The 26,825-nt window shown below is 36.5% G+C and overlaps 1 protein-coding gene across 1 annotated transcript; it reads right to left on the bottom strand.

Moving 5' to 3' along the window:
- Positions 1-3,145: 3,145 nt before the first annotated feature.
- LOC129809184 (uncharacterized) lies at positions 3,146-4,680 on the bottom strand. Its single transcript, XM_055858999.1, has 2 exons — positions 4,533-4,680; positions 3,146-4,200 (listed from the first exon to the last, which is right to left on the bottom strand). Exons 1-2 carry the CDS (start codon positions 4,678-4,680, stop codon positions 3,146-3,148), a joined length of 1,203 nt encoding a protein of 400 aa, XP_055714974.1.
- Between the last annotated feature and the right edge of the window lie 22,145 nt (positions 4,681-26,825).

Here is a 26,825-nt window from a genome sequence, read left to right as displayed (position 1 = left end):
CGCAGCAAGGAAGAAAAAGTAAGTTTGAAGAGACTCGACTTGTTTAGCTGAGTGCTTTATTGGAACTGAACTACAATATTCGACATAATTTATTCTACTTTACAAATTTTGCTTACTCTAAGAAATTACAAATTGCTTAATTTATAAAATATTATTTGGGTGATACAGGGTGTACCACTACACGCCTTTCCCCTTATGGAGGTGTGTGACACACCCGAAAATAATAAGGATAATATAAACAAAATTTAAGTGTTATTATTATTATTATTTTTTTTTGTCATTAAAAGTTAACATTTTTGCTATTCTTTGCACATAAAAAGTAATAGTGTTTTTTTTCTCTTTTTTTTTCAAAGTAAAATAATAGAAACAAATAGAAATATTGAACACAAATTAAGTTTAAATTTAACATTTTTTTTAAATTTTTTTTTCAATGATTTTTTTTAAAACTAAAAATTAGCTTTGATTAAGTAAAATAATGTATTTAAGATTGACTCCATTAGTTTGTTTCACATTTTTTTTGTTTTTTTTTGCATTTTTATGATCTACATTATGATCAAACACCTTTTTTTGTTAATTAATAGCAAGATTTTAAATTGTCCTTATTAATGGATGGTTATGCTTCTTCGATGTGGATTGGTTAAAATTTGTTCGCGATTTTCATCTGTATCGCTTACATCATGAATCGAAGCAGGCAATTGGGGAAGGTTCAAGGGTATGGTTGTAGAGTGCAAGGTCGGCAAGCCAATATGAATATTAGTATTCGGTTGAATAGCATCGTTTGCCGGGACGCGTTTTCTAAGATATTTGAAGTAAACGACAGTGCAGAGCAATAGGATAATAACGAGCGAAATAAATCCGCCAATATTGTTAATGATATATTGTTCTGTTGGGGTTGACGAGTCTTTGTCCTGTAAATTGTTGATTAATTCGGTATAATGTAATAGTGACTGCATATGTCTATCATGAACACTAGAAGTGATTGTCAAGGGTTGAATTTTTGTAAGGGTACGATTAAAATATTCAATGGATTTTACTTTCCCAATTTTTTCTAACGCTTCTAAGGGGTTAAATTCCGTAGCTGAATTTATAGATAATTTCGAGAAAGCATGAATTCCTTCGTCGTTGATTCTACATCCTAAATTTAGAATAATTAATCCACTAGTAGGTAGATGAATATCTTGTGTTTCTTTTTGGTTTTGGCAATACAGTTGCACAGTCTTATTCTTAGAGAATAGGAAAAGGAATGTATTACCTTGGATATGTAACCAAGCATTAATTTCAAGATCAGTTTTTATAATTTTACATACGTCCGAAAGAGATTTAATAATAGAAAATTCACAAGACTTAACTGTAGAGGTACGTAGAATGTTCGAAGAGCATATGGGAAAATTTCGGATCTTAACACATTTCTCATATTGCTGGACATTGAAAAGTACATAAGTATCGCGTTTCATATCCACCGCAATATAAGGATGTGGAATGTGTGTAATAAACGAAGAATTATCAATTGTATAAGACAATGGAATTATGTGGAAAATATGATATTCCGGTTCCTTACATAGAGGTAATTTTATGTAAGGTCATGACTAATAAGGGCAGTGATTTTAGTCAATGATCCCGTGATAAAAACTTTCGCAATAGAATATAGTTCAGATATAGTGAGAGGTGGGAGAGAAGTCATCTCTGGTAGTTTAGGCGTCAAATTGGAAATTTCTTTTTCAAAGTCGTCGGGTTGGAGTAAAAGGGGGTGGCATTTGCCTCCCAGAGCGGAATAGATCACCACAAGTATCTGGTCTAAATCGTGCTGTGTTTTCTCAATATCTGTGGCTACAACATCTTCAAGATGCCTTAAAACTTCCGCAGAATTGTCGTATTCTTCCTTTTTATTTAATTCATTCATTATGCTTACTATTTCATTAACCTTTTGCTGCGTTTGTATTATTTGTCTATGATTCTCGGAGATTTCCGTCAGTGTTGAATTAATAAGTGAAGTGTGAATTTTCATAAGGGATTTAATTGAACTATTTTCGTTATGAATAATAGAGACTTTTTGATTGATCTCGTGTAGGTCTTCTTGTGTGGCCGTTCCAAACAAGAACTTGGAAGCATCCCCCACAACACCAAACCAACCTCGTTTATGTCTTATTTTATTCACGTTTTTTCCGTTGTTAGGGTGAAGCAGATGTTCTATGATTTTGTAAGTCCTACTGCATGCTCTCAATCTTGACTGGATCCTTTGCAGAACATCCCTGCAGAAATTCGAATGTTGATCAAATCCTTTCTTGATGATGCACGTGCACATATTTTCCATACGAATTGTGTAGTCATTTAACCTTCTGATATTCCCCTCAAAGTCTGGAATATTAAGGGTGGCTGCTATGGTCCAATGGGCATCGCTCAAGCAGATCGTTCCAAGATCTTGTATGTACGTATTCTCGTTGTTCTTGAAGGGTAGTAGGTGATTTGTTGATTTGTTGATTCACATGAGACATTCCGAAGAAGATATGATGTGATGAAGACCATAATCACTATAAGAAGCGAGGTATTGCAGCATCCATTAGATTTATCCAATTATTCTTGAAACTTCTTTAAGAGGTTGTTGTGGTATGTTTTTTCTCTATTATTTATTTTAATAGTTGTTGTTTCAGGGGAATTGATTCTAGTTACAGTAAAGGGTCCTTTTCGTCGTTCTAATAATTTTGAACTCTCTCCCGGTTGAGGAAGGGATTTATTTACGATAAGAACTCTATCACCAACACTAAAACTTTCCGGATTAACTTCTTTGTCATAGTAATGTTTGTTTTTCTCCTTCCTAGCACTAAGTTTGTCTTGGAGGAATTTTCGGTCTAATAGGTTGTAGCAGATTGTGAACGGAAAAATAGACCTTTCTTGACTTTTTCTCTTTAATTCTTCACGACGTTTCGAGGATGGATGTCCTCTTCATCAGGTCTACAAAACATTTTAACAATTTTTAGAATTTGGTAATTTTTACATTTCATCTTTTTCATTCTTACTTCGAATGTGGAGGAAAAATCACGTACAGGTGGGAAATTTTGCTGCTGCAATGCACTTGAACTTTTTTACAAATCTTCACTTTGAAGTTCACCATCCAATGGACTGACACCGAATGACTCATCCTCTGAGATCAGCTCTCATCACAGCTCTGGAACTCATCATCTATTGTGGTGTTGGTGTGCTGTTGTCTCGTTTTAACTCGTTGCAAAAGAGAAGTGTAAATTGTGTTGATCCCTTCAGTGTCGCTTCTCTTGTTGACAGTATGCGATCGTTTTATTTGGATATGAAGCATCTCTAAGTATTCTAGTTTTTTGTTGTGTTCGCATCTGTCCACGATTTCGACCGAGTCAAACAAAAACTGGTGTTTCATTTTTCGTGCATGAGTCACCAGGGCTGTAGCGTCACTCTTTTCCTCTTGGTTAGGATCGTATTGGGTGATGCTCCTCTTGTGTTGATTCATTCTGTCCTTCAGTCTCTGCATGGTTTTACCTACATATACTCTTTCGCACTCGCACGGGATGGAATATACCACTCCGCTTTCCAATAATGGGTCAATCTTTGTTTTCAAATTCGTGTATAATTCCGAATTTGTATGGGCGCACTTGAATGCAATTTTTATAGTTTGTGTTTCGGCGCACAATATTCTTTTGATCGTATCACTGAGTTTTGGAATGTATGTGATCGATTTATAGATGACCTCTGTATTGGTGGGTGAGCTGTGGGATATGTTGTGAGTTGCTGATGCTGGTTGTCCAATGTGCTTGTTCCATAGGGCATTGATAAGTTTTGGCGGAAATCCATTGACTCTTAGTTTTGAGATGGCAATCTCTTTCATGTTTTCCCTGTTTGTTGTGGTGAGCTTATCGATTCTCTTCATAAATCCAATTGCTGTGCCCACTTTTTGCCTCAGAGGATGTTGAGAATGAAAGTTAAGCATTCTGTCTGATGCAATTGGTTTTTTATACCACATTGTTGCAAGGCTTGAGGGTTTTCTTATGACATAGGTGTCCAGATAAGGGAGTCCTCCTTCTTTTTCCATTTCAACCGTGAATTGCAGTTTGGGATGGTATCCATTGAAGTGTGAGAGAATGTCCGTGACCTTGTCGTGCGGCACCAAACAGAAAATGTCGTCTACATATTTGGTCAGACAGACGATTCTTGCGGGAACTTTCTCGAGAATTTTGCCTATTGTGTAATCCATGACAATACACGAAAACAAAGATTGACCCATTATTGGAAAGCGGAGTGGTATATTCCATCCCGTGCGAGTGCGAAAGAGTATATGTAGGTAAAACCATGCAGATACTGAAGGACAGAATGAATCAACACAAGAGGAGCATCACCCAATACGATCCTAACCAAGAGGAAAAGAGTGACGCTACAGCCCTGGTGACTCATGCACGAAAAATGAAACACCAGTTTTTGTTTGACTCGGTCGAAATCGTGGACAGATGCGAACACAACAAAAAACTAGAATACTTAGAGATGCTTCATATCCAAATAAAACGATCGCATACTGTCAACAAGAGAAGCGACACTGAAGGGATCAACACAATTTACACTTCTCTTTTGCAACGAGTTAAAACGAGACAACAGCACACCAACACCACAATAGATGATGAGTTCCAGAGCTGTGATGAGAGCTGATCTCAGAGGATGAGTCATTCGGTGTCAGTCCATTGGATGGTGAACTTCAAAGTGAAGATTTGTAAAAAAGTTCAAGTGCATTGCAGCAGCAAAATTTCCCACCTGTACGTGATTTTTCCTCCACATTCGAAGTAAGAATGAAAAAGATGAAATGTAAAAATTACCAAATTCTAAAAATTGTTAAAATGTTTTGTAGACCTGATGAAGAGGACATCCATCCTCGAAACGTCGTGAAGAATTAAAGAGAAAAAGTCAAGAAAGGTCTATTTTTCCGTTCACAATCTACTAAGTTTGTCTTTTGCTATCTTTTGTGAATGAATTAGCTTCCTTCTTAAGTCTGTCACGTAATCATCATACGTAAAAGCCGGTTCGTCAGAGGCTTGAGAGAGGGACGAAATGTCGTATTTTTCGCCAAATATTAGCTCATGAGGTGTAAAATTATGAGCTTGATGAACAGAGGAGTTATAAGAAGCGACCGCCTTTGGGATCCATGTATCCCAGTCGGATCTTCCGTTCTGCGTGTATATCCTTAAATACTCTCTGAAGGTTCTGTGAGAACGCTCGACACCTCCGGATGTCTGAGGGTGGAAGGGAGACGCTTGAATCTTTGTAATTTTCAGCAGTTTGCAAACCTGCTTAAAAGTGGCTGAGACGAAGCAGCCTCCTTGGTCACTGCAGATCTGTATCGGAGCTCCGAAGATACATATGAAACAGTCAACTAATGCTTCTGCCACAGTACGAGAAGTTTGATCTTTTATTGGTTCTGCAACCAGATATTTTGTTAATTCATCGTACATCGTGACAATATATTTATTTCCCCGTTCTGTTTCGGTTAATGGTCCTACAATGTCCATCGTGATCCGATAAAAAGGATATGGGGGAGCCTGTGTCAATTTCATAGGCATTCTTGTATTGCGCGAAATTTTATTTCTTTGACAGGTTTCACAGCGATTAATAAATTTTGAAATTATCCGACGCATATTTCTGAATACGAATTTTTCTTTCAGCCTAGCATGAGTAGAGGTAACACCCCTGTGACCATATAAAGGGTTTTCATGGAACTCTTGAATGGTGGATATAATTTCTTCTGGGTCAGTTAGTCTTTTAATTTGATTAGCATAGACTGAAAATTTTATATTAGTATCACGGAATATGTAATTAATCATACGCTTGATTAGAGTATATTCCAATTGTGGAAAATTAATGTTTGTTTTACTAATTTTGATTTCCGAAATCCCAAGATGTGCGCAATGGTCCTTTAATTTAACAAAATTACGAAACAGTGAAGGATAGGTGACTTCAGCCGTTTTACATAGTTTTGCAAATATATACTGAGTTCTGCGGACATTACTTGAAGACAAATGATAGGGCTCCACTTCATCCAATACATGAGAGATGATACTCTTCTCAATGTTGGGAAAATCATTAGTGGTATTATCGCAGCAAATGAAAAGAAATTGAAATCCTCTTATTTCATTACTTAAAAACTCATCTGGTATTTCGGTTATGAGTTGAGGGACATCCAATTCGCGTTTCGCTACGAAATCCTTGTAACTATCAAGGATTTCATTTTGTACTTCGTCATTTTGGCCTCTCTTTTCTAGAGCTCGGCTTTGCGCGCGCGTTATGGCATACGAATGGTTTTCGATTAAACTCTTTGAGAAATTTTGAAGGGGTTTGTGGTATATTTAATGTAACTTTTCCAAAAGATTAATTTGGGCGACGTCTGCAGGCCTATGTGGAGGTATCCGCGAAAGTGCATCAGCATTGGCATTGAGAGCACCGCGTTTGTGCTGGATTTTGAATGAAAATTCGGCTAGTTTAAGTCGCCAGCGCAGAATCCTACTTGAAGGCTCCTTAATACTGTACATCCATTGAAGAGGCTTGTGGTCGGTAATAATAGTAAAATCTCTTCCTATCAAATACACTCTGTAGTGTTTGCAGAAATAATATACCGCCAAAGCCTCTTTTTCGATTGTTGAATAATTCCTTTCGGCTTTATTCAACACTCGACTGGCATAGGAAATAACCTTCTCGTTCTGAGATAGAACTGCACCTATTGCGTAGTCGCTCGCATCTGTTGTTAGCGTGAAAGTTTGTGAAAAATCTGGATACGCTATTACATGGTAAGACGTAAGCTTTCTTTTGAGGGTTTCAAAGCTGTGTTGGCAGGCTTGTGTCCACAAAAATGGTTCATTCTTTTTAGTGAGCTTTATTAGAGGATATGAAATTGAAGCAAAGTTAGGGATGAACCTCCTATAGTAAGAGGCCAAACCTAAAAACGATTTTACCTCTTTAACATTTAGAGGTATTGGATAGTTAGAGACAGCTTCAGTCTTTTTCGGGTCGGGACGAAGTCCTTCGGAAGAAATTAGAAATCCTAAATAAGATAGCTCATTTTTAAGGAACTCACATTTGCTTGGATGAAGCTGTAAATTATGATCACTGAGCCTTTGCAGCACTGCTTCAAGCTTTTGCATGTGTTCTTCTAAAGTTTTTGAGTATACGACTATATCGTCCAGATATGCCATGCAATGTTCTTCTAATAAATCGTTGAGAACATTGCGTATCATTCTGGAAAAAGTCGCGGGGGCAGAACACAGGCCTTGAGGTAATCTCTGGAACTCAAAGTGAGCACCGACAGCATTAAACGCTGTTTTGTGCATACTATCTTCCGAAATACGCATTTGAAAGTAGCCTGAGGCTAAATCGAGAGTGCTAAAGTAATGACTACCCCCGAGACGATCAAAGATGTCATCGATATTACTTAAAGGATGTTGGTCCTTTACTGTAATCTCATTTAGTTTTCTGTAGTCGATTACAATCCTCCATCATCTCTTTCCATTGGCGTCTGGCTTCTTCGGAACTGCTAAAAGCGGGGAATTGTAAGGGCTAAAACTTGGGCGAATCACTCCACTTTCAAGCATGTCAGAAATTTGGCGTTTTACTTCTTCGCGCTGGTGAAACGGGATTCTATAGGGTTTTTCATTGATTATATCGGCGTCGGGATAAGTCTCGATTTTATATTCTTCTGTAAGGGTATGAGACAAACGATCACCATCTAAATGAAAAACTCTATTATGTTTTTCACACAACTCCCTTATTCTTTCTTTTTGTTCCGAAGTTAAATTTTCATTAATACCGATTTGATTAAATATAGATATTCCTCTATCTTTATCATTTAAGAAATTGTCTTCATATGAAACGTTTAAATTGTAAACATCATAGTGTCGAAGAGGTTCAATTTCAGGAAATGCAAACGCAGATAATTCAATTTGTAGGTCATTTTTGTTTACAATTGGCAAATCAATTGTATTTTGCTGAGGTGAAATTATGCATTCCGGTATATAAATTTTCCTATCATCATCCGAAAAAGTTTGCTTACATAGCAGAGTTTCACTCCAAGGTGTTGGCAATTTTATGAGCGTTTCACAATTAAGGCGTAAGCTGATTTTTTGTGACAAGTTTTGCGCAATCGGCGGATTTTCAATTTCTTCAGAATTTTTATTTTGGCAAATTTCATCATTTCTTTTAAAACCAATGCATTCTGCTGAATAAGAAAAATGTTGGACTTTCGACGTGATCTGATTTATTTGTGGGCTATTTTGTAAAATTTCTGGGACGTCACCAGAAGGAGATTCATCATCCGTTGGACTATCTTCACTGATAGAAGGTTGTGCCTGAGGAGGCACCGGTGCATCGATCATTTGATCATTAATATTGAGGGCGAAGAAGTCGACAAACGGGATAGATAGGTTAAGGGTTTTGAAAAAGACACGTTGGTCTTTTATGTAGATTATTGCATCCCACAAGTGTAGCAAATCACGTCCGATTATCCCGTCGAAAGGGAAATGGTTTTCTGGCAAAATGTGAAATTTAGCAGTAATGTTTATCTCCTTAGGAGATGAAAATCCTATTTTTGTTGTTACGGTGCCTAACGTTAGGCATTTGCCGTGTGTTATACCTCCGATTACGTGCCTTTCAGAAATTCTTACAGGGGTATCACGATGAAGTGATTTAACTTTCAGAAAGGACATTGAAGCTCCATTGTCAACCAGTAAAGATAATTTGACATTTGGATTTACCGAACTGTAAATCTGTATTACATGGGGGTTAGGAGGTTTTGAAATAAAATAGTTTTGGACAATTATTACTGACTCTCGGCCGACGGTAGATCCTGCAAGCGACCCGCCGACCGAATCTCGTTTTCCGAATCATTTTGGTAATACTCCTGATCGGTTGGATAAGCCGTGGAGTTAAAATTTCCTCCTCGAGGGATGAAAACAGTTGTCTCATTATTTCGATTTTCTTGTCTAGAATCGTTCATGTTTGATCTAGAATTGTTAAAACTCTGCCGGGAACGATTCTGAAACGAATTTTGAGAAGACGAATTTTGGGTGTTTGAAACCGATCGATTTTGGAATGAGTTCTGATTGCTTGAATTTTGAGAATTCGAGGTATTTTGCCCATCGTTTTGATTACTGTTTGAATTATTACGCGACCAGTTGAATCTATTTGACCTATTTTGTCTTCCATTATTATTGTTACTGTTGGAATTAGAGTTATTAGATGAATGTCCAAAGGATCTCGGATTTGAGAAACTCGATTGGTTTTTATCGTCCTTCGAATTACTATCTGACGGATTACTAGTCTTAAGGCGACTCATCGCAAACAGGGTTGCTGACGATAAATTTGGGAAGTTCCGAGCCAATAGTAGGATACGCGGGTCATTATCCCTTATAGAATTCGCAAATGCATTTATGGCCATTTGCGTATTTGTCTCTTTTAGGGATTGGGGAACAGATCCGCCTAATTGGGAGGAATAAGAATTATTTAAGATTTGGAGGGCATCCTCCACCGTCTTCCCTAAATGCCTTCAATGATTCTTTCTGATGTATTGATAATCTCTGCATTGCAGTCAATGCATCAGTAAGAGATATCTCAGGGGATACCGCAGATAAAAGGGCAGATTTGAATTCTTGATATGATGTAATACTCTGTCCTCGAAAATTACTATAAACTTCAGGACTGAGTTTTATTGTTAGTAATCTTACGAATTCAGGGTCTCGGGAAGGTGTTTGATCCGCGAAAAAATCTTCATATAGCCCGTCACAAATACATATAAAATGTGAAACAATATGAGGCTCACCAGTGCACTTGGGAATGTCCCTGTAGATCTCAGCGAATGGTACAAGCGCCATTGTTGTCCTTTCCGTTGGAGATGCTGGAGATGAATGGGATCGTCTGCTTGCACTTGTTGTAGCTGGTGACGGAGTGGATGAGTTGATGCTGAAGACTGTTGGGAGCTCGTCGTAGCTGTAATCCGCTGCTGATGATGATGCCGATGGTGTAGGTGTTGCAGATGCTGAAGCCACAGGCAGGCTCAAGATGTCCTCGATTATCGGTGTTACACCGAGAGATAAATGAGGTGGTCTCAATGGCGTACTGAATTTCTCCTCAGAAGCAGTTGAAGACGATTTTATTCGCCTAGCATCTGATGGTCCAGCAACTGATGAGTTCCAGTCGATATCTCGATTATTGCAGGGCGTGGCAGGATTTGCAGTTTCTTCACTTTCAGATCGTCTATCTGAGGGCTGTTCTCCTGGTGATCGCAATGTTTTTGTGCTTCTTTGAAAAACAGCACTCTTCTCCGTGAATTCCGTGGGTTTGCTTTTTCCTGGTGATCGCGATGTTTTTGTGCTTCTTTGAAAAACAGCACTCTTCTCCGTGAATTCCGTGGGTTTGCTTTTTCCTGGTGATCGCAATGTTTTTGTGCTTCTTTGAAAAACAGCACTCTTCTCCGTGAATTCCGTGGGTTTGCTTTTTCCTGGTGATCGCAATGTTTTTGTGCTTCTTTGAAAAACAGCACTCTTCTCCGTGAATTCCGGGAATTTGCTTTCTGGGCTTTCTGCTTCTAGCTGATTTTCTTCACCTTCGTGTGATACTTGCTGCTCCAGAGTGATAGAGGAATTTTCACTATCCAATGGCTCTGGATGAGACACTATTCGTCTTCTAGTCACTGACGGAACAATTTTCACTACTTTCTCGCGAAGGTACCAACTAGTTCGATTATTTTTCATTTACACCCGTCACGCACACTTCTGACACCAGTGAAGAGACTCGACTTGTTTAGCTGAGTGCTTTATTGGAACTGAACTACAATATTCGACATAATTCTACTTTACAAATTTTGCTTACTCTAAGAAATTACAAATTGCTTAATTTATAAAATATTATTTGGGTGATACAGGGTGTATCACTACAAGTTTAAGCTTAACTTATGTTTTTTAACTTGAAGGTTCCAGTGTTCCAGTCAACTCTCCCAAGGGATCTATTTACGAGCGCGGTGCGCTTGAGATAAATCTCTTTTACTTCAACTGCTGATGAAGCGCTAGCGCTCGCCGGTTGAAGCAACCCCCTTTGGTCTCAATCACCACAATACTGCTATTTCGCGATTGCCCTGCCACCCCCCGAGCTATCAACTCACATACCCCGCAGCCCCTTTCAATGTTCAAAAACTATTAGATGACAAGCTAATTGAACCTTCAGTTTCACCGTATAATTTGCCTTTATTATTACTGCCCAAAAAGAGTACTTATAATTCTAAAAAATGGCGACTTGTTCTTGACTATCGCTCAGTTAATAAGAACATTATCGGTGACAAATTCCCGCTCCCACGCATTGACGAAATTCTTGATGGTTTAGGGAGAGCAAAACTTTTTACAACCCTCAAAAGATATGAAGCTATAAAACTTTATCCCCGTCCAAAAACTAAAGATGAAGTAAAGCGTTTCGTCGCTTTTAGTATTTATTATAGACGATTCATACCCCATTTTGCTGATATTTGTGTCCCTCTTAATACTCTTACAAAGAAAGGCGTAGATTTTATTTGGACTTCATCTTGTGAAGCTTCTTTTCGAAATTTAAAACGTCAACTCATGAGCGCGAAAATCTTACGTTTCCCTGATCCCAATAAACCCTTTATTTTAACTACTGACAGCTCTAATTTTGCATTGGGTGCTGTCTTGTCACAAGGAGAAGTCGGCAAAGACTGGCCAGTAGCGTATGCTAGCAAGAGCCTTAGCAAGCATGACCTTAATAAACCAATAATTTATAAAGAGCTTCTTGCAGTGTACTGGGCGATTGCATGTTTTATGCCATATTTGTATGGAAGAAAGTTTATTGTCGTTACCGACCATCGTCCATTGATTGGTCTCTTCTCTCATCGAAACCCCTCAGCTAGACTAACTAACATACGCTTGGAATTATTAGATTACGATTTCGAAATTATTTACCGTCCTGGTACTCAAAATTCAGCTGATGCTTTAAGCAGAATAGTTATCGATTCAGATTACTTAAAATCGTTAATTCCAGAAAATACAGTAAATGTCGTTACTAGGTCTATGGCACGTGAACAAAATCAAAATATAGTCGTACCTACTAATGAAATTGTTGAAACATCAGATAGGCGACCTGATCAACCGTGTATTTGGGAAGGTACTTCAATGACCGACTTAAAGGATTAACAAGATTACAATTTGAAATTTGATTACAATTTCTCTATTTTAATACACTTGGTGGAGAGTGGATCAGAGCAAAAGTCGTGAGACGATTGAGCAAGACAGTCTATTTATGTGGCCTTCAAGGTACAGTTAAAAAATGCCATCGAGATCAACTGAAGCCATTCCAGAAGAAAGTAACTTTTGTCGATCCATCTTGGATTACTTCACCGCCATCAACACCCCATCGAGAAGAACAACCTTTACCACAAGTATCCAACGAGGTCTTCCGAACACCACCCGAAGAGATACGGCCTCCTGTGCAACGAAGAAGAAAGAGAGAGCAGGCGAACTCCACCTCAACTCCTATTCTGCGACGCAGTGAGCGCATTAAAAAAACATTATCCTTTGATTAATGCCCAACGCACAATAACTTTTGTTTGTAAACATGTTTTCAAAATTTCCCATAAGAATGAGCAAGATGACTAGATCTAGAACTCATTCACTCTTATTGAAATGTCAAAAACATGTTTACTAAACAAAAGTTATTGTGCGTTGGGCATAATATATTAAATATTTTTGTTAATTTAAATTGTATATAAAATTAAGGGATCTTAATTAAAACGTAAAAGGGGGAAATGATATATATTGTTAAAGGGACAGATAATCCTAACCGGCTTATGTAGGTGAGATTCTTAACGTGAGCTAACTCGGAGTGCATGCAAATTCGATTTAGAGCTGAAGTTGGGAGACGCCATTCAGTTATCTTGAATCAAATTCGTGAAATTATACAAATTTTGTATTTAAACCAAAATATCAAGGATTTGGATGAACTGACAGAAAAGTGTTATATGGGTGAAATGTAGACCAGAATGTTCTCTATATTTTTTCCTATAGAACATGATCTCATCGATTACTCAGAGGCCAAGATAATCGAGGTTTTTTGTTTCTTAACTCGTTTTTTCATCCAGAGTGCCCCAAGTAGTCATTTGTTGAACTTCAACTATATCAAAGAATTGTTGTATTCTGTGGGACTTTCCATTTAAAACCCTATTTTAAGTGTCTTTGTGGAGTAGAGGCAGTCAAATTGGCATCTGAGTGATTTCAAAGCGTTATTATGGGAAAAATCAATTTTTTCACAATTAAACGGCAAAATCGGAGTGATAGCGTAGTCTGACCGGAAAATGATGTATGGACGAAATGTAGAGACAAATGTGCTCTACAATTATGTCGAAGTAATCATCAAAATCGGTTCAGCGACAGTCGAGATAATTGAGGTTATGTGATATTGAAATTCGTTTTTTGACTGTGGCGCCCCTGGTGTTGGTCCCACGAAGTTCAAATATTTTAGAAAGTTGTAGTATTTGGTGAGATCTTTCGTTCAAAATCGGTCATATAGAACCGGAGATATGATTTTTTGAATTTTGTGAACTTTGACCCCTCATATCTCCGGTTCTGTTTTAACCACAGCGCACATTTGCACCATTTTGGAAACGTCCTAGACTGGACTACAACATACTAAAATTTCATTAACTTGCACAATGCCGTTTTTAAGAAAAGTGACTTTGAATTTCGATGAATTTTGACGCTATCACAGCGCCACCTGTGGTGACTTTTTGAACTTCCATCTGAAAGTGCTCATCGAGACGAAACCAAAAAGGTAAAATTTATGTCGATATGTTAATTAGAACCGGAGATAGAGGCCGGTCAATGTTCGAACTTTGACCCCTTATAGCTCGGGTCAGGGGTTATGGATCGACTTAAGGTTTTTTTTTTGTTTGATAGGTATAATCAATGGCTACAACATACTAAAATTTCAGCCCTATTGCATAAGGAATTTTTGAGTTATTTAACTTATAAGATTTAAAAATTTTCTTTTTAATAATAGCGCCCCTAGCGGTGGTTTTATGAACTTGCGATGTTAGAAGAGGAAGTGGAATTTCACGAGAGCTTTCCAAAAAGCCCTCACTTTTTAAATTCTGACAATTAGAACCGGAGTTATGGCCATTTTAAGAAATTTTTTTGGACCCTTATAGCTCGGGTCAGGGGGGTCGGGGGACCTTAAGAGGATCGTCAAGGAAAAAAAAGCACCAGATTCAAGCTCTCGCGGAGCTACTCAAAGCATCCGTGATGTCCCCTGGTGGTGAAAAGAGTCATCACCCGCCATCAGCTGTCTCGTTTTTTCTACTGTTTTTTGTTCACGCTCATCGTCTGTCTACCCTTCTCCGAAGCGCTCCCCAGAGCACACAAAAAACTCATTGAAAAGGTTGAAAACCCAAAGGCGGATTTTTAGCCTTGCGATGCATTATGAGATTTTGTGAAGGAAAGAACAAATGAGACATGCATGTTTTACGCATATCTTTGTCTCTAAAAATTGATAAAAAATTAAATTTTCAAGTGACAAAATTTCTATTTTTATTTTCTTCATAGTCCAAAATTTCTATTTCTTCAAAGGACACGTGCATTTGACACATTTGAAAGATAGGGGGAAACAGGTTTGTTTTTTGGCCTTTTTTTTGGTACAGGAAAGTCAAACTAATAAATAATTAACATGACCTTTATTTTTCCTCCATTCTTTCCGAAAAACATGTTCTTCTTGGGAATCTTTAAAAACGCATCCTGCGATTTTTTTTTATTTTTAAATATGTTTTAGAGGCCGACTCGGTGATAATTTCATATAAGAAAATACTGTTGAATCAAAGATTTTTCAAGGTCAAAGGTTAAAAATGCTCTATAGAGAGCGTATTTTTAAACCGAATAGGGTGACATTTGGTATAGTTCCAAAGGTCATGCAATTTTTTACAATTTTGAAAAGGGTATAATTTTTTATGAATCCATATAATAAACCAGTTATGAAACTATAACTAATTTTAATCTGAAGTCCAATTGTAGTATTGTTAGCAAATTGCACAATCACAGTAAAAACTTTTGGACACTGACCAAAATATTGGTAAAAATTTTCTTGAGAACAATTTGTTACAGAACAAATATGTACCTAAAAAAGATATTTATTCGTTCCAATATTTTTTTTTCTTTACGGTTTTGTTAAGAATAGTGACAATTGTGTAAAAGTTTTCTTTTAGAACCGTTTCGATACGGTGGAATACCTACAAATTTCTGTAGATTTCGTTTTATACAAATTTGATCTGTGAGTTGGGATAGAATTTTGTTGCGCTCTACTGTTTTGTTCCCACTGTCAGGAACAAATTTGTAGATTTTTTTTTATAAAAATACTATCCCTACATTTGTAACATATTCGTTTCAAAAATTTTCGGTGTCCGTGGACGATTTAATTTTTGGAACAAAAATCGTTACTAATATGGGGAATCCTTTTGCCTCTCTTAAAAAGTACAAATTTGTTGCTAAAAGTCGGAACCAAATAGACATTTTGTTCCAATTATCGGGAACAAATTAATGCAATTTAAAAGATCTCGTCCGTTTCGTCTAACAGTTAAGGTCTAGGGGAAAGTGGTCTGCCTTTGAATGCGGCAGCCTTTGAATATCGTAATTTTTTCAGTTTTCTTTAAAGCATAAATTCTTTTCTATTAACTATTAGATAGCTATTCATAATCCTCACAAGTCATCAAAAAATGCAGACCCTAGCTCTTATTTTCTAGATGCTAGGGCAAAAAAAAACGAAACTGAGCTCTAAACTGTAATTTTGATGTTCCACAATTCATGTGTTTTTTCATAATCAAAATAATTTTTCGAACAAATCTTCTATTGTGAGTCAGAGAAGGTTATTCTTGGATGGTATTTCTCCAAATACATTTTGATTCAGATGAGACAAATTTTGTGAGTGATAAAAGTTTGCAAATATTGCTCAGCGGCAGCCTTTGAATCTTAATGTTGTGTGCCTTTGAATCCTCTCTTTCCATGTATTGAAACATCTGACAGCTTCCTGTCCGGGAGCAGAATAGAACTCCTACTTTGGTCTGACGAATGTCATACAAATACTTATAAAATGCTATCTTGCTCCGGCCGAGATGTTTCAAACTGACAATTGGCAACTTCAATGGCGTTTTATTACAAATTTTCAAGTGAAAAACAGAGCTTCAGAAAAATGTAAAAAATGTTGTTGTATAATGACTTTTGACTACAGTGGTGGTTTTATTGAGTGCATTAGGTTTCATGCTAATCAATTATGGGCCACTTAATGTTACAACCCTAATATTCTCAGTGAAAAATTAAGATTCAAAGGCTGCCCAACCACATTCAAGGGCAGACCATGCAGGCTGCCTTTGAATATATCGACATCACATTTTCAAGTTCCTCACCAGGAAAAACTGAGGACTTGCGAGTCCTGAATGGGGTAAGCATAGAAGCTTAATGAACAAGAGAATTTTTTGGTGTAGTGCAAAGTAATACTCCTTTTGTAGTTTACTCTGAAAAAAATCTCAAATTTTGAACATCATTTTTCGTTCAAAGGCAGACCACTTTCCCCTATAGTTAAGGTGCCAGTGCTGGTAGCAGGAGGGGAAAAATCTCGGCAGTCTCGAATTAAAAAAAAGTGAAACCGTAAATATTATAGCTTGAAAAATGCCACAAATTTAACGTCCTCCTTGCTGCGATGGTGACTTTCAGAACAAATTAGTTACTAATATTTAAAATCTTTTTGTTACTCCTTGAGGGTACAAACTGGTTTATTATATGGATTCATAAAAAAATTATACCCTTTTCAAAATTGTAAAAAATTGCATGACCTTTGGAACTATACCAAATGTCACCCTATTCGGTTTAAAAATACGCTCTCTATAGAGCATTTTTAACCTTTGACCTTGAAAAATCTTTGATTCAACAGTATTTTCTTATATGAAATTATCACCGAGTCGGCCTCTAAAACATATTTAAAAATAAAAAAAAATCGCAGGATGCGTTTTTAAAGATTCCCAAGAAGAACATGTTTTTTGGAAAGAATGGAGGAAAAATAAAGGTCATGTTAATTATTTATTAGTTTGACCTGCCAAGATTGTAAAGTTTTTAAATTTCGAATCGTAAGGGTTAGAGGAAATAACTGTCCTTTCGAACGTTCATGCCTGCGAATAGCGTGATTTTTCTTTTATTTTTCCTAAGAGACTTATAAATGTATGTATGTATGTATGTATGTATTTTTATTACCAACATGTGCCTTTACATTAGCCCCCCATACCAAGCGTCCGCCGCCATCTTAGCGTTGACGACCAGCCTCCAAAGCCAAACGGCGGAAATGCTTTTTCTCAGGCTGTATAGTCTTTTGTCGTGTTAAACGATCTTTTCTCTGCAGACTGACAAGCAGTACTCACCAGGATGTGTGGGAAGGGGGGAAACTGCCAGATATGACACATGGGAAATTCGACAACGTGGCTAGGGAGCTAGCACGTGATGTTGCCGTGTTGGTTCGAAGAACAATAAGTTAAAAGTTGAGAGAAAAAAAAATTTTTAAAAATAACAAAAGTTAGGTGGCAAGAAGGAGATCAAGACACCAAAGCACATCGGACGATCCAAAGCTACGGTGGAGTCGGAGACCATATAGTAAATAATTATTACATAACCATAAATATTGATGATAAGCTAACTAATATTTAATAGAAATGTGTAAGTCTCATACGAAAAATAAAAGAAAATTCCCATTATTCCAAGGCATGAACATTCGAAAGGAGAGTACTTTCCCGTACCAAAAAAGACCAAAAAATAAACCTGTTTCCCCCTATCTTTTAAATGTGTCAAATGCACGTGCCCTTTGAAGAAATAGAAATTTTGGACTATGAAGAAAACAAAAATAGAAATTTTGTCACTTGAAAATTTAATTTTTTTATCAATTTTTAGAGACAAAGATATACGTAAAACATGCATGTCTCATTTTTTTCTTTCCTTCACAATAGTTCCATTTCAAAATCGGGTTTTCTATTGTAATCTCGAAATCATGTTATGCTTTTTCGCTACTTTTAGGTTTTTTTTTGTAAGTTCGCGGATCGCGGTGTGTTCGTGGATTTTAGTGGGCCGCGGAATTTTTCGTGTATTTGCGTGGATCGCGGTGTTGCTCCCGGATTTTCTCGGATCGCGGAATCGTTCACGAATTTTCGCGAACCGCGACATTTCTCGCGGATCGCGGAATCTTTTGCGGACCGAAGAATTTCTCACGGATTTACGCAGCCGGCAGAATTTATTGTGGATTTTCCCGGACCGTGGATTTTTTCGCGGATTTTTGAAGATCGCAGTATTACTCGCGGATTGCGGAATAGTTTCTGAGCCATTTTGGCATTAAAGTTTTACATGTATTTTTGTGCATTTCTGACAATCGAATTTGCACTCTTCAATTTTCAACGATCTCGAGTTGCACGCATTTCGAGGTTTCCTGTAATGAATCTCAACTACCATAAGGTCATCTGGACTTCGATTTTGCCCCCAATTCGAATTTGCAATGAAAGAATCACACATAGCATAAGTCCATTTAGGCTTATCACTGACTTTTTTCTTCTTCGAGAAAAATTATATCCGCATATTTGTAGTTACCGATATTAGCTGGTTTTGTGAAATGCCCATGACGATTGACGATTCATAATTTTTACGATTTTCTACAATTTTTTGAAAGAACGAAACTGATCGTGAAAATCATAAAAATTCGCTCAGCTGTAATTCATAAGATTTCTCACACAGGGGATGAGTTTTGTTGTTTTGTATTCTTTTTTCTCCTCTGCCTGATCGCAAAAAACTGCAGGCGTGCTGAAGGTCAGAGAGAAAAGGAAAGACATGGTGAAAAATGCGACGCGTAATCTTGTGGCGAATTGCTGAACAATTTTGAGTAGAATTTCTCGGAAGCTCGGAAAGCTATCAAAAGCTCATGAAAATTTCCAATTTGGAGCATGTTGTTTAAAATTTAATTGCAGAAAAACTATTAGGAGTTTCTCCAATTCTAATGTACCATTTGAAAGCTAATGAAATGTAGATTGGTACAAAAATAATTATTAATTCGGAAAAAAATGATATTCTCGGTACAAAAATGCAATGAAAACTGTCATTTTTTGGACAATTTTCAATTGAAAAATACTTGGAAAATTTGTATGAAAAGTGAAACAAGTGAAACAGGCATTTTGTAGAGCATGTCTTTAGGAACAAAATTAAAAAAAAATATACCTCTCTATCTTTCATATTCTAGGAGATAATGCAGCTTCTTTGTGGCATGTTTTAGGAGTATACGAATGTTTGGAAAATTAAATTACGAAAGGAAAAGAGTTTTTCAAAAAATTAAAACACAGAATTAAAAGATAATATAAAAAACTACCCTCAGTTAAATTTTTAAGGAAATATCTCAAAAAATGTAGGACTTGATACACTTTTAATTTTGGGTTTTTGTATGGAGACGCCATTTTCTGGCTTTTCGATCCTCTTAAGTTTGGTATTGATGGAAAGCTCTAAGGCCCAGCTATAACATACTAAAATTTGAGCCCGGTCGATGCCATAGGGGCGGAGCTATTGAGAAAACAAAAAAAAGGGGGTCTTCAAAATGGCGGAAGGAGGGGTGGGGGGTGGGGTGTCAATGCACCATGTTGCAATTTTCATACGATATTTAACCTTTGCCGAAAACCGCAAGTAACTTAGCCCCCCATATATTCGTGATCAGGAAGTGGCGAAACACATTTTGTCCAAGTTTGAGCGCGATCGGAGGACATGAAATTTTGTTAGGATTATAGTAGGTGAGATTGTTAAGGATCTCACCTAATAATGAACAATAGTGGTGCGGGACCAGGCTTCCCAACCAGTATTGAATATAATCCTATGAGATGAATAAATCAGCTTAGTCTACCCCGAAACCTCGTCTTGTATATTACAGCTACATCGGGGTAGATAATCTTGGGGCACATTATAGCTACCATTTTTTTCAGCCGAAATTTTGAATTGGACATATTAAATATTATTTTACTTTATATACTGAAAAGTGCATTTGGGAAAACCGGGGCACAATTAACCAGGGGTAGAATTAGCTAGTTAAAAATCTCCTTTCTTAAACTTATCGCTGTATTTTGATTTACAGGGATTATAAATGTTATAATCACCACTCCAACACCCGTCTTCGTCAAATCAGTGCAGACCGGGACTAACAGCCAAACGGCGGAGTACATAGCAAAGATATTGTCGGAAACCATAAAAAAAAATACGAAGCAAAAAAAAAATTCCGTAGTAACAGACAACTGTTCTGTAAACAAGAAGGCGTGGACACTTATACAAAACGAATTTGAACACCTAGTGTGCTATGGATGCATAGCACATTGTTTCAACCTGATATTGACTGACTTTCCAAATCTGCCAAATGTAAACAAATTTGTCGCAGAAGGCAAAACAGTTGTTGTGGAAATCAACAACAACCAAATGATTAAGGCAGAATTACTTAATAAATACTTAATAACAGTAATTAAAGTCAGTAATAAAGTAGCAAGAGCTTATAAGAGAAGTTTTTTGAGTGAAGTAAGGAAGGATTTAATAGAAAGCGCAAAATGTTACAATGAATATGATGTACAAAGAGATACTGATATTTACAGAACTTGGCGACTGGCAGGGTTGTATAATAAGTCAAAAACTTGGAAAATTATTTTTAGGGTGTATGGGCAATTTTAAAATATTTGAAGGTGACATGAATGTAAGAATCTAGTATTTAAAAAGCACTGCTATACAAGAATGAGAACCAACTGGTCAGGCATTGCTATAAGGAAATAAGAAAGGGAAGGTTAATGGTAACTTGAAGTTAATGAGGTACAGAATTCAAACAAAAATACCGATGTTAACAATGTAAGAACTAATGTATTTTCTAAAAGGTCCATAATGGACGCTAATAAAGAATTATATATGTTGATGAATTTTGACGGTATCGCAGCGCCACCTGTGGTGACTTTTTGAACTTTCATCTGAAAGTGCTCATCGAGACGAAACCAAAACACCAAAACTTAGGTTAAAATATAAATTAAAAGCGGAGATAGAGGCCGCTCAATTTTCGAACTTTGACCCCTTATAGCTCAGGTCAAGGGGTTATGGATCGACTTAAGAATTTTTTTGTTTGATAGGTATAATCAAGGGCTACAACATACTAAAATTTCTGTTCGATGCACAAAGGAATTTTTGAGTTATTCAACTTAGAAAATTGAAAAGCCTTCATTTTGATAATAGCATCACTAGCGGCAGTTTTACGAACTTGCGATGTTAGAAGGGGAAGTTGCATTCCAGGAGAGCTTTCCAAAACGTCTTCGCTTTTTAAATTCTGACAATTAAAACGGGAGTTATGGCCATCTGAAGAATTATTTTAGGACCCTTTTAGCTTGGGTCAGGGGGGTTGGGGGACCTTAAGTTTAGTATTGATCGAAAGATCTAAGACCCAGCTATAACATATTAAAATTTGAGCCCGATCGATACCATATCGAAGTCTTATTAGCTTATAGTGCATGTTGTTAAGATATGAAATAAAATAATGAATTTTTGAGAGAAAATTCTGTGGTTCATAAGTCATTCAAATACGTAATTTCTGGATAACGGTATATTTTACGAACGTATAAAGTTCAGGAGACTATTTTTGTAAAGGATTCAAGTCGTCCCACGAATCCTTTTCATGGACTTGGAGAACATTTAGGAGTTTATGAAACAAATCTAAAAAAAATTAGGGATAGGGATGTTCGATGTTCCAGGAAAAATGTCCTTGAATCCTCCTCTACATATCCTTGAGTTATCCTTTGATACCTACATCCTAGGATGTACCGTTATTGATTATAAATAACTTTTTTTCAAATATTTCGCAAAATTTCTTAAAGATCTTTTTCATAAGATATCTCAGAAACTTCACGTGATGGACCACAAGTTTCTTCGGGAGAAATGTTCAGGACATACCAAGGAACAAGAAACTACTCATTATTTTCCATCCCATTTTTGGCTGTTGCACAGTGAATTGATACTCCCTAAAAATAAAGTTTTGTCGAATTTTCTCAAAAGTGGCCCAAACTTGTTCAATGATTTTTTGATATGTTTTAGAGCTGGTCCTGGTGAACATTTCGGCTAAACATTCCTATGACCGGAAAATTCGCCATTTTGAATTATTGAAGGTCAAAGTCAAATACTTTGGAAGGATCATTTTTCTTTTAGGTTAAATTTGGATTTCGTAGAAAAGTATTGCAAATTAGAACCCGGCTGTATCAGTTTTCATCGGTAATGAATCGGTTAAGTACCGATTTTTTGATTCTGAGATGGTTTAGTGATTTATGAATCAATTTGATCTCTAGTAGATCAATTATTCCAAAAGATAATGCAAGTAGCTAAATTCACGGTGAGGTCTATCTCGTGTGTTCGAGCATTCCGCAAAGCTGGGACGCTTTGCCATCTCTTTTATTAAATAATGCGACAACTTAATTTGTCATAAAAGCATAATTTAAAAATCAAATAAAATATAAAAGTTACTAACCTCATTTTGCTCCACGGCAAACTTTAAAATCATATTTCTTCCTATACATAGAGCCCCACATCTGCTGAAAGCGCTTAAAAAGTAGCACTTTAGTTGCATATGAGGGGCCCATATGGTAAGAAAGAAAAACTGTCTATAAGAGTAACTCAAAACCGTGGTGGCGGCAAGCTAATTGCAGCATTGGCCGCCCCAACTTTTTCTCCAAGTTCTTGCACACTCTATTATTCGCCCCTAAAATGAAATAAATTAAAATCAGAAATGTTTTTGAAATTAGTGCGAGATAGCGACGAACACATTTCAAATTTGAGATACTTAAATGACTCTCTCAATCTAAATAGTAATATCACTCTTAATCCTTTAACGACGATACAGTTTTCGCGGACCGAAAATTAGAAATAAAATAAAATCCATTAACAAAATCAGTAAAAGGTCTTACATCTGGAGGGGAATTCTGTAACTCTCTGGCAATGCCATATGACAAATTGGGTTCAAATCTTAGGAGAGCTTTTTCGAAAATGCGATTCTGTAGCCGTGACATTGCCATTTCAGCTCACGTGGCATTGTCAGAAGTCACATATTTGAGATTTCTGGCAATTCAAATGACAATGAATTTTGTTAAACAAATTAACTAAGACGTAACTGTATTTTCATAAAATCACCAAGTAAAGGGATTTCATTAAAAATTCAATGAATTGCATTTTCGAACTCAAATGATATGACAAAAATGCTCGATTGACATTGCCAGGTTTCGAACTCACGCGTGATAATGCCACGAAAATTACAGAATTCCCCTACTGGTCTTGGAAAATCCAAAAGATTATGATTCGGTTTATTTTTTACCTCTATAAGCGATTGGGACAAAAATAGCCCAAAAGAGATGGCAAAGCGTCCCAGCTTTGCGGAATGCTCGAACTCACGAGACAGAGCTCACTGTCAATTAGCTTTTTGCATAATCTTTTGAAATCACGGATCTACTAGAGATTAAATTGATTCATAAATCAATCACAAAAGCATTTGAAAATCAAAAAATCGGTACTTAACCGATTCATTACCGATGAAAACCGATGCAGCCGGATTCTAATTTGCAATACTTTTCTAAAAAAAAATCAAAATTTAAGCAAAAAGAAAAATGAGCCTTCCAAAGTAGTTGACCTTTGACCTTCAATAATTCAAAATGGCGAATTTTCCGGTCATAAGTATGTTTGGGCGAAATGTTCACCTGGACTAGCTCTAAAACATATCCGAAAATCATTGAAAAAGCTTGTGCCAATTTTTTGCAAAATTGGAAAGATTTTGTTTTTCGGGAATGTTAATAATATGGGATGTAAAATTATTCAAAAATCGGTACTTAACCGGTTCATTACCGATTATGACCGATGCAGTCGGGTTCAAAATTTCAATGTCTTTCCAAAAAATCCAAATTTAACCAAATGGGTTGAAAAACGGATCCTCCAAAGTGATTGAACTTTGACCTTCAATAATTCAAAATGGCGAATTTTCCGGTCATAGATATGTTTAGACGATATGTTCGCCAGGACTAGCTCTAAGACATATCCAAAAATCATTGAAAAAGCTTTTGCCAATTTTTTGCAAAATTGGAAAAACCTCATTTTTGACCTATTTTTGAGGGATAGGGAACGTATGAAAGGGGAGGGGGGGGGGAAATAAAGAGGTTGGGCATGAGATAATGTCATTTGAGGAAAGGTCACCGAAGACCGGAAGTCGATATCTCTTACCGTTTGAATTTTATATGGGTCAAAAGACTAAAAAAGTGCGAAAAACAATTTTTATCATTAATTTTTAAAACAGAGCTATTACCGTTACTTTCCCAATCCATCACCGATTATGACCGATGCAGTCGGATTCAGAATTTCAATACCTTTCTAAAAAATCCAAATTTAACCAATTCGGTTGAAAAATGAGACTTCCAAAGAAGTTGACCTTTGACCTTCAATAATTCAAATTGGCGAATTTTCCGGTTATGGGTATGTTTGGGCGAAATGTTCGCCTTGACTAGCTCTAAAACATATCCGAAAATCATTGAAAAAGCTTGGGCCAATTTTTTGCAAAACTGGAAAAACTTTGTTTTTCGGGAATGTTAATAATATGGAACGTAAAATTATTCAAAAATCGGTACTTAACCGGTTCATTACCGATTATGACCGATGCAGTCGGGTTCAAAATTTCAATGTCTTTCCAAAAAATCCAAATTTAACCAAATGGGTTGAAAAACGGATCCTCCAAAGTGATTGAACTTTGACCTTCAATAATTCAAAATGGCGAATTTTCCGGTCATAAATATGTTTGGACGAAATGTTCGCCAGGACTACCTCTAAAGTGGGAAAAAACAGTGAGAGAAACAGATCTCGGGTTTCGGGTTTCAGAGTGGCGCGTGGTAACTTCTGGATATATGACCTGTACTTAAGAATGCATCCTATTGCAAAAATGGCATGGAATGTGTCATATGGGGGGCGACTATAAATTAATTGTCGTGGGAATATTTTAATTGCTGTGGGAATTTTTTCTTCCCTTTGATAGCTATTCAAGGCCTCTTAATAAAGAGGATAAATGTTTTTGCAATGAAAAAGTAGTTTTCATATAATTTCACATATGCTTCGGGAAATTAATTTACTCTACCGGCCTTTTAAGGGAAATCTTCCATTGGGATGATCTTTTATCTAAGTTGAATGAAGTCTATTTTGCGCCCCTTTATTTTACTTACCCCATATGTTCTTCGCAATTTTAGTGGTATGATCACCACCCATGCATAGCTATGAAAAAGTATCTTCAAAGGTTGAATATTTTGTAACCCCAAAAAATCAGTTTTGCAGGATTATATCCTAGCAGTGTGCGCGAAGGGTTCGGATACAGTTAGAAGTTGTTCCAAAGAGTTAGAGGCTGTTTCAATTTAGAGAACTCTACTGGCACGGGTTGCCTAATTATGGCAACAGATTCTTAAGATCTGTTTAATTTATGTAATGTTTTTCTGGAGAATCCTTCTTATATGTCTACCATAGAATTTAATTTCTGCCCCTTTATTTGCAATGTCCGACAAATTTCGCAGTGCCTGTTTAGATCATGATGATCCATATGATCCACTGATCTCATGACTTTTCTTTGTCAATTTTTTGTGAAAAAGCATTTCCATACACTGATCTTGGATCTCGAGTATATGATATAAGCTCGGTATACCTAAATTATTTCCTAATATTACAAATTTAGGGTTGAATGTACTTACTTCCTTCTCTATGCACTTGTCGCCGGAATGACCGAAATATGATCTCCTGCATCGCTCATGAGTTTTATGGAGTGGAGTGAGGCGATTAAAAGAGGAGTGAAAAGTCGTCAATGAAAGAAAATTTCATTCTTTGTATATGAATCATTTAATTTTCTTGGCCGCAAGTGAGGAAAGAATGGGAAAAGGTGTTAGGTTTCTGATAACTTTGCCCTCTCCAATATTAAATATTTTGAATTTATAATTGATGCTTTTCTTACTATTTGCAATGTGCTTTAAAGAGATCTGTAGAAATTTGCACATGATCCTTAGCATAAAGACTTGAGAGAAGGCAACAAAATAACAAATCTGAAGATGCTTTTCATATAAAATTATTTTTTCTCAAATTATACAGAATGGGTTGAGAATGTCACTGATTACTGTGGAACTGATGAATGTACCCCTAAAATTTAGTTATGTGCGATACTGAAACATTTTACATGTTCTTCACTGATAACTTTTTCCCAAATTATGTTTATCCCTGCTAGACCCTTCTTGAAAGTAGAAAAGTGTAAAATCCTCTTCTTTTTATTAAATGATCATATTTTTAGTATATTCCCTCTGTGAACGGATCAAAAGAAAAGCTTCAAGAGGATGTTTAGTAAAAGTATGTCACAGATTTTTGCTTTAGACTGAATATGGAAATTTGGCTTGCACTCACTACATCACCACGGAACTATGTCCTCTTTAATTCTCGGGCAAAAATTTGTCCTAGTATTATTGTTATTAATATTTTATTTACACCTTTTACACCTTGCACTGAAGAACATCGAAAACTTTATTTGAGTTGCAATTTAGAAATTTCTGTGTAACCGCCACACCGCCACCGTTTGGAAAATCTTTAGGCAATCGTAAATGTTCTGTTCTGAGATATGAACCGATTTTATTTGTGAAACATGTTATCAGGGTAATGCATAGTCTCTTAAAATTCAATTATCTGCGATGTTGAATCATCTCACGTCTTTTCAATGAT

This window comes from Phlebotomus papatasi, unplaced genomic scaffold, assembly GCF_024763615.1.
Source record: "Phlebotomus papatasi isolate M1 unplaced genomic scaffold, Ppap_2.1 HiC_scaffold_41, whole genome shotgun sequence".
NCBI classification, from domain to species: Eukaryota; Metazoa; Arthropoda; class Insecta; order Diptera; family Psychodidae; genus Phlebotomus; species Phlebotomus papatasi.
Note: the sequence above shows the minus strand (reverse complement) of the source record. Positions and strands in the feature narration are given on the sequence as shown.

Excerpts from the sequence above, each read along its gene's own strand:
- LOC129809184 (XM_055858999.1), bottom strand. The coding sequence starts at position 4,680 with ATGACTCATCCTCTGAGATCAGCTCTCATCACAGCTCTGGAACTCATC. Across the intron at positions 4,201-4,532 it reads TGTCGCTTCTCTTGTTGACA|GCAAAATTCTCGAGAAAGTT; the intron begins GTATGCGATCGT and ends ATTACACAATAG.